The sequence below is a fragment of the Gymnodraco acuticeps genome, unplaced genomic scaffold (assembly GCF_902827175.1).
Source record: "Gymnodraco acuticeps unplaced genomic scaffold, fGymAcu1.1, whole genome shotgun sequence".
Lineage (NCBI taxonomy): Eukaryota > Metazoa > Chordata > Actinopteri > Perciformes > Bathydraconidae > Gymnodraco > Gymnodraco acuticeps.
The window spans coordinates 166,031-178,388 of NW_022990625.1; the positions used below are offsets into that span (position 1 = coordinate 166,031).

The 12,358-nt window shown below is 44.5% G+C and overlaps 1 protein-coding gene across 1 annotated transcript; it reads right to left on the bottom strand.

The window, feature by feature from the left end:
* Positions 1-7,026: 7,026 nt before the first annotated feature.
* txnipa (thioredoxin interacting protein a) lies at positions 7,027-11,998 on the bottom strand. Its single transcript, XM_034229165.1, has 6 exons — positions 11,607-11,998; positions 10,949-11,024; positions 10,687-10,834; positions 10,232-10,591; positions 8,640-8,945; positions 7,027-8,028 (listed from the first exon to the last, which is right to left on the bottom strand). Exons 1-6 carry the CDS (start codon positions 11,860-11,862, stop codon positions 7,984-7,986), a joined length of 1,191 nt encoding a protein of 396 aa, XP_034085056.1. The 5' UTR covers positions 11,863-11,998; the 3' UTR covers positions 7,027-7,983.
* Between the last annotated feature and the right edge of the window lie 360 nt (positions 11,999-12,358).

Consider the following 12,358-nt stretch of genomic DNA (forward strand, 5'->3'; position numbering starts at 1 on the left):
GTGTGCAGGTGGAGGAGCTGGGACTCAGTGTTCAGCAGTAGTGGAGGAAGTGTAACCACCATATGCTGCCTGTTTACTTTGTTATCATGGGTTACTCAAATATAATCAAACACTTCTCCCACAATGCAGCACATGCACACTTCTTCATTGCTCAGCAATTCTTGCTCATGGGCATCTGAAAACAGTTAGCAGTGATGTCAGTGAGGGGTCTTTTCCTTTTCCTCTGAGTCAGGGGTTGGGGGAGGATCAGTTTGGGACGCATTTAGCAGGAGTGTACATTTACTAGGACCTTGCAGAACTTACATGTTCTTGTCAACAGCAACTCTGCCGTGCATGCTGTCAATACAAGCTCTCTGTGTAACTTCATTCAGCGTTCTTTAAAAGTCTGTGTTGGTTTTTCAACCTGATGTTGCAGGGTTGTTGTGCTGATAAAGTGGAGCTAAAGTGATAAAGAATGACCTCAGACAAGATTATGCTAGCTGTTCCCACACTGCGTTTCTGACCATGCAGTTTCTGATGTCTCTTACTGATCAGAAGGTGAGTTTGAGGCAGCCACCCTGAGCAGAGAAACAGTACCTTCACCTTGAGTGTGGACACATGTAATTATATAAAAACAGACCTGTAGTACAACCATATAAGGCATTGTGTGATTTTTCAGATGTGAAATATGAGATTCCAAAAGTGAAATCAGAGAGCAGAAAGCCCCCACCCCCTCTTGTGTGAAGCCAAGTCACTATAATGGCAGCTCTATAAAAAACACACTTCCTCAAAAGGAGTTCAGTCATGCTATTCCTGCATGCTCCATGCATGAACACGCCTTCAGCCAATCACAGAAGGAATGGCAACAGAGTTCAGCCAATGGCTGCTCTGCTGTTTTCAGTGTCATAAAGAGAGGAATTTGTTTTGCTGGATGGCAAAACATTGGAAATAAAGAGACATCGAGAAACTTGTAAAACTCCTGAGTGGTGGTGGTACTGTGACAAGTGGAACTTATTTCATGCTTCCTGTAATAATCATAGACTGTGTATAAAAAGGTAACATTTAAATATCCGGAAGGTTTGAATTGTATATGTATAGTGTGTGTGTGTGTGTGTGTGTGTGTGTGTGTGTGTGTGTGTGTGTGTGTGTGTGTGTGTGTGTGTGTGTGTGTGTGTGTGTGTGTGTGTGTGTGTGTGTGTGTGTGTGTGTGTGTGTGCATTGCCAGTGAAAGTGTATCTTACTGTGTGTGTGTGTGTATGTGTGCGCGTGTGTGCGCGTGTGTGTGTGTGCGCCACACCAGTGTCAAACAAATGGTGCTGATCATGAGGCCTGAAAGTTGAATTGCCAAATATTATCTGTGTTTATTATTCAAAATAATTGATAGGAAGGCTATATAGATAGAATATAATCAGAGGGATGAAACCCTCTTTAATGGTCACACATGCAGAGCACACAGCACACAGTGAAATGAGTTCTCTGCTTTTAACCCACCCTAGTACCAGGAGTCTAGTACTAAGAGCAGTGGGCAGCTATTGTACAGCGCCCGGGGAGCAATGGGAGTGAGGGGGGAAGGGGGGTGTCCAGTGCCTTGCTCAAGGGCACCACGGCAGGGCCCAGGAGGTGAACTGGGACCTCTCCAAGTAGCAGTCCACACTCCATATGTAGGTCTCTTCGGGGACTTGAACCGGCGACCCTAGGGCTCGCAGTCCAAGCCCCTACTGACTGAGCCAATGCCAGATATGAAGAGGGACATCCTAAAGGCATGAAGATGCAGTACCAGTAAAAAGTTGGACACACCTTCTCATTCAATGGTTTTTGTTTATTTTAATTGTTTTCTACTTTGTAGATTAATACTGAAGACATCAAAACTATGAAAAAACACATCTAGTAAACACAAAAGGGCACACTCTTGGTTTCTCTCAGTCAGCTTCATGAGGTCGTCACCTGGAATTGTTTTCTGTTAACAAGTGTGCCTTGTCAAGAGTCAATGTGTGGAATGACTTGCCTTCTTAATGTGTTTGAGACCATCAGTTGTGTTGTGCAGAGGTAGAGTTAGTGCACAGTGGAAAGCCCTATTTGACTGCTGTTGTATTCCATATTATGGCAAGAACCACTCAACTCAGTAAAGAGAAACGACCGTCCCTCAAAAGAAAAATACATTAGACAGTGAAAATCTGTACTTTGGTCTGATGAGTCCAAATTTGAGATTTTTGGTTCCAACCGCTGTGTCTTTGTGAGACGCAGAGAAGGTGAGCGGATGGTTTCTGCATGTGTGGTTCCCACCGTGAAGCATGGAGGAGGAAGTGTGATGGTGTGGGGGGGCTTTGCTGGTGACACTGTTGGTGATTTATTCAGAATTCAAGGCACACTTAACCAGCATGGCTACCACAGCATTCTGCAGCGCCATGCCACCCCATCTGGTTTGAGCTTACTGGGACAACAGTATGTACTTCAACAACGCAATGACCCCAAACACAGCTCCAGGCTATGTAAGGGCTATTTGACTAAGAAGGAAAGTGATGGAGTCTGCGTCAGATGACCTGGTCTCCACAATCACCCGACCTCAACCCAATTGAGATGGTTTGGGATCAGTTGATCGCAGAGTGAAGGAAAAGCAGTCCAGGTGACGACCTGACTGAGAGAAGCCAAGCAAAGCTGTCATCAAGGCAAAAGGGGGCTAATTTGAAGAACCTAAAATATAAATCATATTCTGGATTTTGTAACACTTTTTTGTTTAATAGATAATTCCATACGTGTTCTTTTATAATTTTGATGTCTTCAGTATTAATCTACAATGTATAAAATAGCTAAAATAAATAAAAACTTTCGAATGAGCAGGTGTGTCCAAACCTTTGACTGGTAGTGTATGTTTACAGAAAAGTAGGCTATAGACCTGTGCAAGCTGAAAAATATATATATTACCAAAGCCCGCGCCATAACTCTTAACACCAAGAAGTTCTCTCATATTCTTAGATCAAATAAGACAGAACTAAACTGTTTGTAAAAACATATAAACACATGTAGGCCTGTCTGGTTTATAACAACTTACTGAGGGCGTGCTGCTGCTGACTTGAAGTCAAGTGCTGTTTTGAATATGTTCTGCAGAGAATCCTCTCTCTGGGGCCAACTGCAGGCTGGTTCACATCCTGCCTGTCAGTTAGGCAGCCTGGGAATCACTCGTGAGGAGTTTGCAGGCTGTTTAGATATTCCAGTCTCCATAACTACTGTCTTCACTGCGATGGCATCCAGCGTGCCACATCCGTGAGAGGGTGGTGCTGACTTGTTCATTCTGATTATTTTTAATAAACTTCAAATTGTGCTTTATGGGGAATTATTTTCACCAGACATTGTGACTGGCAAGATTTAAATCTGTTCGAATTCAAGAAATGTTCCCGGTCAAAGTCAGGTAAACATTAGCTAACGGAAACACTGGTGCGCGTGTGAATGTGTGAAAGTGCAGCTTTCAAATGCCTACCCTCATGAACAACTGTTTCAGCATAAAAGGTGGCCAGGGCTTTGCTGCCTCAGCCAATCACAGGCCATGTCTGAAGACACACACAATTATGCTGCTGGTTGACATGCACAGTTGGGAAAAACATGTTTGTTCCACATGGCCGTAGTAAATTTACACCACAGCTAAAAGTGACTGTGACAACCCCCCCCCCCCCCCCCCACACACACACACACACAAACACAAAGACACAGTGTTAAGCAACAAGGTCAAGACCCCTCACTGACTTCTCATTGTATTGAAAAACACATGACCGAGTTGGTTAGATAATGTGCATGTGTCTGCATTGTGGGTGAAGTGTTTTAGGTGCACAGCAGATTATATTTTAGTAACCCATGATAACAAAAGTACACAGGTCAGCATATGAGAGGGAGGAAGTGGAAGAACTGACCTCAGGCAGGTCAGACTGTGGGTGACACTTAACTGCTGAACACTGGAGTCCCTCAGGGCTGTGTGCTCAGACCCCTTAGGCCACGTTTACACGGAGACGAAAACGAACCTTAGTCGATATCAAAAAAGTCTTCCGTCCACACGGAATCGGCTCAAGAAACGTGTCCGTCCACACGAGACCGCTCGACCCGCTGGAGACGCTGTAGTACATATGCCGGGCCTGCAAGTGGTGTACTGGAGTACTTCCGCCAAAAAATACACCAAAAGCAGCGAAGAAGACCCCCCCGATCATGGTTGCCATGGTTGCCTGGTTGCCCTTCTGTTTATTCTCCGTGGTGGATTTAGCAACATGTAGTTCATGTAGTTCTCCATGTCCACTTGCTGATGGTTGTGGTAGAGGAGCTGTAGATTTTGCACTAACATCTGTATCATGGTCAGTATCGTCTGGAGCACGAAAGCAACTCTGTGATCCGCCATTGTTGTTGTTGGTGAAACACATCAGCAATGACGCGGGTGACGCGGGGGTGAGCAGCAGAGGTGGGGAGAGGCAGGGATATGGCGTCATCGTTATCAGGAAATGATCATATAGGACGTACACACAGAGCCGTTTGGCCCCCCAGAGCGTTTTCGTCCGCATATCTACCCACCTTGGGAGCCGTTATCGTTCGAGGGCTCCGTTTCCGCGGTTCCGTTGCGGCCTCGTGTGAACGAACCGTCCATACGATAGAGAACTGTAGCGGATACAACCTGTTTTGTCTCCGTGTAAACGTGGCCTTACACTGCAATTCATAACTGCAGCAATCAACATAAAGATGTAAAAACTACCATGGTTGGCCAGATTTCCAAAAATGATAACTTCATACAGGAAGGAACAATATTGCAGAGTGGTGGACAAAAACCTACAGCTCAACGTCAGCAAAACAAAAGTACTGCAGATTTGAGGAAAAGGAGAAGATCCAGGTTCTTTGTTGTGAAATGCCATATAGGTGGAAGCCTAGGACTGGTGTGGTATTAGCAATACAAATACAATTGAATACCATTTTTTTACAGTTTATTCAAGAAATGTTTTGATGCTTATCTTATCTTATTGTTATTGTTTTGAGGCTTATTACAGATCACTCAGACAATTGAAGGCGTTATGTAAAACGTGGTAAAAAAAGAAAACCCAAAAATGAGGCTACAACATAAAGTAAAGTGACACGACACAGTTAGGTCAGCTCTACCAAAGTCCAGCTTCTGCTCTGTTGCTACAGGAAACTAACTAATGTCTGCTGCTCCTCCATCCACTTCACACCCACTCACACCACTGCCATCCCCCTAAAGAGAGAGGAACAGCCAGCCTTTTTTTTTACAATAAACGCAATCTCGTTCTTTCGGTCATGACCCATCCTTCTTGACCATAGGTGAGGGTAGGAAGGAAAATGGCCCGGCAGACAGAGAGCTTTACCTTCTGGCTCAGCTCCCTTTTCGTGGAAAGGTGCGGTGCGGTGCGGTGCGGTAAAGCGACTGCAGTACAGCTCCCGCTGCTCCGATTCTCCGGCCCATCTCACGCTCCATTGTTCCCTCACTCGAGAACAAGACCCCGAGATACTTGAACTCCTTCACTTGGGGTAAGGACTCATTCCCTACTTGGAGTGGACAGTCCATCGGTTTCCTGCTGAGAACCATGGCCTCAGATTTGGAGGTGCTGATCCTCATCCCAGCCGCTTCACACTCGGTTGTGAACCGATCCAGTGAGTGCTGAAGGTCGCAGACCGATGAAGCCATCAGAACCACATCATCTGCAAAAATCAGTGGTGCAATCCTTAGTCCACCGAACTGTAGACCCCCTCCCTTAAATTATAGTGAGATCTAGAGGTTAATAGACAATTTAAAAATGATTTCTTTTGATTTCAAAGTTCTAGCCCACCAATGAGCGCTGATGCAAATCAAACGTCTAATAAAATATGTACTATTGATGCCTGAGCTGGCCAAATCAGTTGTTGTGATGGTTTACTACCTGTTATATATCAGAACACTTGGAATATAAAGGGTTTATTTTTCAAAAGTGTTGATGTCTAAATGTCCTGCAATTCTGGAATGATCCATAAACTAGAACCTGTGAAGGTTATTAAATCCACTGTACAGGTATGAATATGTTGAAGAAACAAACAACATATCACCCTCCTCATGGTCATGACTCCAGCTACAGCTGCCTCCAGGCCTCCATCACAGCCCCCATCACAGAGACTCACAGATAAGCTCTCTCCTTATCCGAGGCTCTCAGCGGTTACCAGACGTCAACTGCACAGAATAGAGAACAAACTTGAAAAAAAAGAAGTCGTGCCCAGGCCTCTTCCTGCTGCCGCTCCACAGGAAAACAGGCCTTCTAAAGGCCGGTTGCCTCATGTTCCCATCCTATTGACTGCATGCAAGGCTGATGTACTCCCACATCTGCGTCAAACAACAGAACAAAAAAAATGTGGCTGTACTTGGTCAGTGTATTGTTGCGATTGGTCAGTTTGCCCACTCTGTTCTGATGATCAGTGATTATGTTTTACAATGGCGTTTGTTAGAAACCAGAAAATGACACCAGTAATGACAAACAGATGAGAATGCTGCGTGGGGTCTGGGTGCCGTGTTGGCGGGACGTTGCGGGGCTCGAGGGGCGGACAGTGTGAGCTGGATTACTGGTGTCGTTTCCTGGTTGCTGCGTGGGGTCTCGCTGTGAGTGTGTGTGTGTGCTCAAGCTGAGTTTCGCGGTGTCTCGCTGTCTCAAGCTGAGAAATTCGCTGAGCTGCGGCTGAGAAAATATAAGGCTGAGTGTGTGTGTGTGTGTGTGTGAGGAGCTCCACGGATTGGTCTATTTGGCCCATGTGGCCTTGAGTGGCCTCAATGATCAACAGCAGGGTCAAAGCACTGATAAAGAAATGAGTTGACATTATACTGCTTCCTGTTCCCCCTGAAATCAATAGTTTTGAACGTGATTGTGGTTAAATGCCTGAGCCCTTATGATGCTAACTTCCTGGTTGGCCTACAAAACTGCGTCACCAGTAACATACAGTATTTAACAACAGCATGGAGTGCATCTCTTCCTCCAAGCTGAACAAAGATGTTGCTGGACTGACAGATGATCAGAGTTTAAATGAAAGAGCCGACATGCTGGATATTTTTCAATCTTTCTTTAATACAAAAAAATCACCCATAGGGTTTCATACAAAAATACTTGTTATAAGTATCAAGGATACATCAAAACAGTGATTCTCTTTACGCCCTGAGGGTGTGGAACCCCCACAGCGGAGACTCAGTGAAATGTTGTTGTGAGATCAGAAACATGATAATGGTCACATAAGGTGCATTTCACGGTATCAGAGCGTGTATGGATCCTGTTGGGCTCTTTGCAGAAAACCACCAAACTGGGATTATATCATCAAAAGATAAGGAGTCAACAGGTTTAGAGTGTTTTACCTAGAGAATATCCACTCTACACATCTAACACTGTTCAAACAGACCATAACAAACAGAAACTGGAGTAGGCAGTGATAGATCAAAAAGTGCAATAGAAACAAACAATTCTTTCAAACACTGGTACAAAAGAAAGTATGGATGCTGCTTGAAGTTCTATTAGCATCCCAGGAAGATTACTGCACATGCTGTAATGCTCACAGCAGCATTATTCCCCTACAGCCAAAATCATGGTTCCTCTGGGGAAAGCCCTTAAACACAGGGTTTTACAGGAATGACAAAGCGCCATGAAGAAAAAAGACAAGCCCCAAAAAGGCAAAGATGTAACAGCAGGCTGGGGGCCGACTCATACAATGCTTGGCCCCAAAACAAAGTCTTAAAGTGGCTGTGAATGGACAGCGAGACCCTGAGAATTCTGAGCCTCTGGAAGGGACAGCTTATTCAGAAATGTAGCGCGCCTCCAGGTCCTTGACCTGAGGAGCACCAGGAGGAAGACACGAGTCAGTGCTGGTGATGAAGCGCAGTGAAGACAGCCCAGAGCGCAGGAGCCTCTTTCTGTGCACCCTCTCACACCTCCTCTGGAGTTTGGACCTTCTGCTCCTTTTCAAGTGCTTTAGATGAGCGGTCCCTGAGAGCTAGACCGCGGGAGGAGAATCTCTTCAGCAGACTGGCAGCATGCGGGCGTTGCCGTTGACCTCCTCAGCCTGGGGGAAATATAGTTTTATTATTAGAGAGACAATCAGCAATGATCATTCCTTATCATTTTCAACCCTAATTGATATACTATCCTGTGTATATAAATATTTATATATTTATTGTGATTACTCCAATGTCACCTGAAACAGTCTAGCATTAGAATAACCTAGGCTGTGCTATCAAATGCTAAATGAGCACATATGTTGGCCCCGGTATGGAAGGATATGGATTGATTTTAAGAATGGATTATCTAACAAAGGAAAACAGTTTAAAGTGAAAACTAAATGTGTCAAAATGCTGCAAGGATGTTAAATGCTGACCCCAAAGTACTAAGACATAAACAACATATGCATTAATGCATCAGAAAACCTGATCTATATATATATTTATATTTATTTTGGTCTTTTATAGAACATTCTTATTTATCCAAAATATTTTATATTGTGTATTCTTTGGGATATATGTCTTTTCTACTGTAGATATGTATAAATGTGCTATTTGATTTGATTTAATTCTATCTATAATGTAATCCACCTTAAAGATTTGAATGCCTGAACACACTGCTATGGGATGAATAAAGTGTCTATCATTTGACAGAGTGACTTGTTGAGACACCCACCTCAGTGTAGGCCGGAGGCGAGGGGAACTGGAAGGTGGGGGGGGGATTCATGAAGATGGGGCTGTCGTCCCCGTCGAAGTCGTCCAGCAGCGGGGTGAGGGGCTGGTCCAGCCGGCAGTCCCGGGAGATGTCGCAGTAGCTGGGGGGTGAGGAGGGCATCCTGAGGGAGGCCCAGCTCTGGGAGGCGGAGCTCACCGAGCCCTCCTGGCTGCTCACACTGTTGCTGCGACTGCCCAGCCCAGCGGTCCCGATCACCAGGGGCAGCTCCAGGATCAGCTTCTCACTCCCAGGGATGTGGATGTAGATCTGGGGGTGGGGGGGGGAGGAACGAACAGACACATTAATACTGATTCTCTCTCAGACTTGCAAGAGTACACTGGAAAGGATAACAGACAGAATTAGAAAGCAAATACATGGAAAATGGAATATTACAAAAACTATGTAATATCATTAAGTTTAGGGCTAAGTACCATGTATGCAGGGCCGGCCCTTGGCATAGGCAGTATAGGTGAATGCTAAGGGCGCATCAATCAATGGGGGGCGCCGGGAAAAAAAAAATATATATTTTTTTTTCTCATTTCATAACAACACAATTTTCCAATTTTGGATCAACAAAGTACATCTTATTATCTTATACTAACAGAACTACGCCTATATTGCGTACAGCGTCCATAAACTATGGCGCACCCCCCCCCCCCCAAAATCAAGTTGAACCGCCCCAGTAAAAACCAGAGGTTTATGTGAAATAGTACTTTTTTTGAAATAATGGTTTTAGTGTGCAATTATAAGTTTTAATTTTGTATTATGATCATTATAGTTACAAAAAAATAAGAGAATAGATTTTCATCTATTCTCTTATAGTATAAAATACTAGATTACAATAAAAAAAAGTTGTTATTAATAAACAAGAATAGAGTTTAAAGGAGTGATTTGTAAAATATCCATAAAGAAAAAGAAATCTGTTTACAGTTCTGTTTCATCTGGGTGTTGAGAGATGTTTCCATAGATCTCCTCATGTTGCTCTCAAAGTGCACCAGATTGTTGCTTTTAACTTCAACATTTAAAAAATAAATCTTCCCTTAAATCATGTTCAAATGGATAGGATACTAAATACATTTGCACACATCTTGTGTCTATATCTTTCTGTTTAGGTGGTCATGCCACAACCGCGCATGCACGAGTCATAGTGAGTGTCTGCATTTTGGGGGGGGGGGGGGCGCCAGCTAAAATCTTGCCTAGGGCAGCAAATTGGTCAGGGCCGGCCCTGCATGTATGTTATTGTTATTCTTTACAAGAAAGTATATGAACAGGTGTATGCAAGCGTGTGAGAATGTGTGAAATCATCCCTCTTTGTGTTCGACCTATGATGAAACATGAACTTATGAGCCATTGCTTTGTTATCAGCTGTTTAAATATATTACTGCTTACTTAGATTTGGTTTTTATATTACAACTTAATTTTTGTTCTTCCATATTTTTCTGTTGTGATTGCTTATACTTACGTTAAAATATGATTTTTTTAATATTCTGAACAAAGTGCATCTGTGTAATGAGATAAGCCGATAAATCAACCTCCAACAGCTGCAGGCTTACCGTGAGAGCGTACTCCACACGGATGATGTTGCAGCCCAGCATAGAGGGCTTGATCTTGGGCACCCGGATGGTCTTCCCCTGCCAGGCATCGCACATCCCGGAGATGATGTGGTTTCCCCGCACTGCGGACAGCTTCTGGCGGCAGACCTTGGTGCGCCCGTTGGCCTGGTAGGTGTGTTTGGCGATGATGGCGGCCTTGGGCACCACGATGCGGGAGCAGGTGTTCTCAAACTTAGCGTTGATGCAGATGTCTTCGCCTTCACAGAAGCCACGCCGGTCGATTTTTGCATTCAGAGACACCTGGCCGTCAGGGATGAACATGCAGGTGACCTTCTTCTCCTTGCTGCCTCCTGTGGGGGACTGAGGAGATGCAGGAAGGTAAGCCTCAATGTCAAACTCATAATTATAAAGCCCATATAAACATCGCTGTTGTTGTTCAATGTCAGATAACTCACCAGCAGGTCAGGGGTATTGACATCCAGGGGCTCCTCCACCTCGAAGGCTTTCTTACACTCCATGGTGGGCTGCTGTGGCCTCTCCATCATGGCCTTCACATAGTACTGCACATAGCCAAACTTCCCCTTGTATGACGACACCAGCTGCCTGTGAGAACATTGGTGGAGGAAATTAAAACCAAAAGTGTTCTACAAAGTACATTTCACTAAAGAGTCTTTACTCAGAGATGGTGTAATAATATCAAAAGTGAGAAAGCCTTACCCTTGCTGGGGGAGCTCAAATCCAAACATGTACTCGTATTTGTTGCCAGGCCTCAGGACGACTGATCCATCAGAGTCTGGAAAGAGAAAATAAAACCTCATGAATACTCCTGTCTGTGTGGCTGATCACTGAGCACCAACATGGGAAACATCGGACTAATCCAGGGGAATTCAACAACAAGAGGTGGAAGAACAACTCAGACTTTTTACTTAAGTAAAAGTAGCATTGCTACATTTAAAAAACAGGCTGCAAAATGTTATTAAAGTACCAAAAGTACTCATTATGAGTCATTTCAAATCACGTCTATTACATTTCTGGATTCTGATCATTGAGACAGGAAATGTGTCTATCACAGCTGTTCAAGGTGGAGCTCATTTTAAAGATGTCAAATAAATGTAGTAGAGTAAAAAGTACAATATTGGCTTCCAAAAGGTAGTGAAGTAGCATAAAATGAAAATACTCAAATAAAGTACCTCAAAATGGAACTTCAATACAGTACTTGAGTCAATTGAATACTTGAATACACTCCACTCCTGGTTCCACACACTGCCATGCAGTCATTCCTCACCCTCGACGATACTAAATTATACATACACCACGGATAACAAAGTTTGACCGTGGTGCCAGGTGACTGCAGATACCGAGAAAGGTGACGCACCTGCGGGCTGTTCGTCCAGCAGCAGCACCTCTTCATGTCGGAGGTACTCGGCCGCCTGTCGGCACCGCTGCTTGCCTTTAGCATACTCCACTTTAGCGGAGCCCACAGCCAGGAGCTTCACCGCGGACACCCGGGTCACCTCGTTTACTTCCACTGAGACCCGTCCAGACACCTTCTCCCCCCCGCAGTAAAATGTCTTGCTGGGGTCCGTAAATTGAATGTGAAAGGTTTTCACTCGCTTCGCCATAGCAACCATGACTGCTAGTTTGGGATACTTAACAGAAAGTTACACTTTTACACTGTTACACTGTCGAGGTCCACTTCTTTCTGCTGTAAACAAAGAGCTCTGCTGGTTTTATGTGACGAGCCTCAAGTGGGACATGAGCAGCAAGGGTGAGCAGCATGGCTCAGCGCGTGCACACGGCTCCCATTGGTGGAAAAGCTTTGTTTGTGTCAGCATTAGCCAATGAGCGCCCGAAGCTGACGCGTGGACACCGCGTGGCTGCGGCAATGTAAAGCATGCTCGGCAAATGCGAGCACAGGAAGCTGGAATCAGACAGGAGAGAGCAGAACATTTGTAGTAAACACATTGAGAGGGAGCGGTCACTCACTCTCCCTGTTATGAGCATCGATCTGACCAATGACGCTGGAGTTCACTTCCAATGTCACCTGAATAATAGCATAATAATAATAATAATAGCTTTGGTTGTGCTATAAGATGCCAAATAACCTTAGAATAACAAGTACAAAAT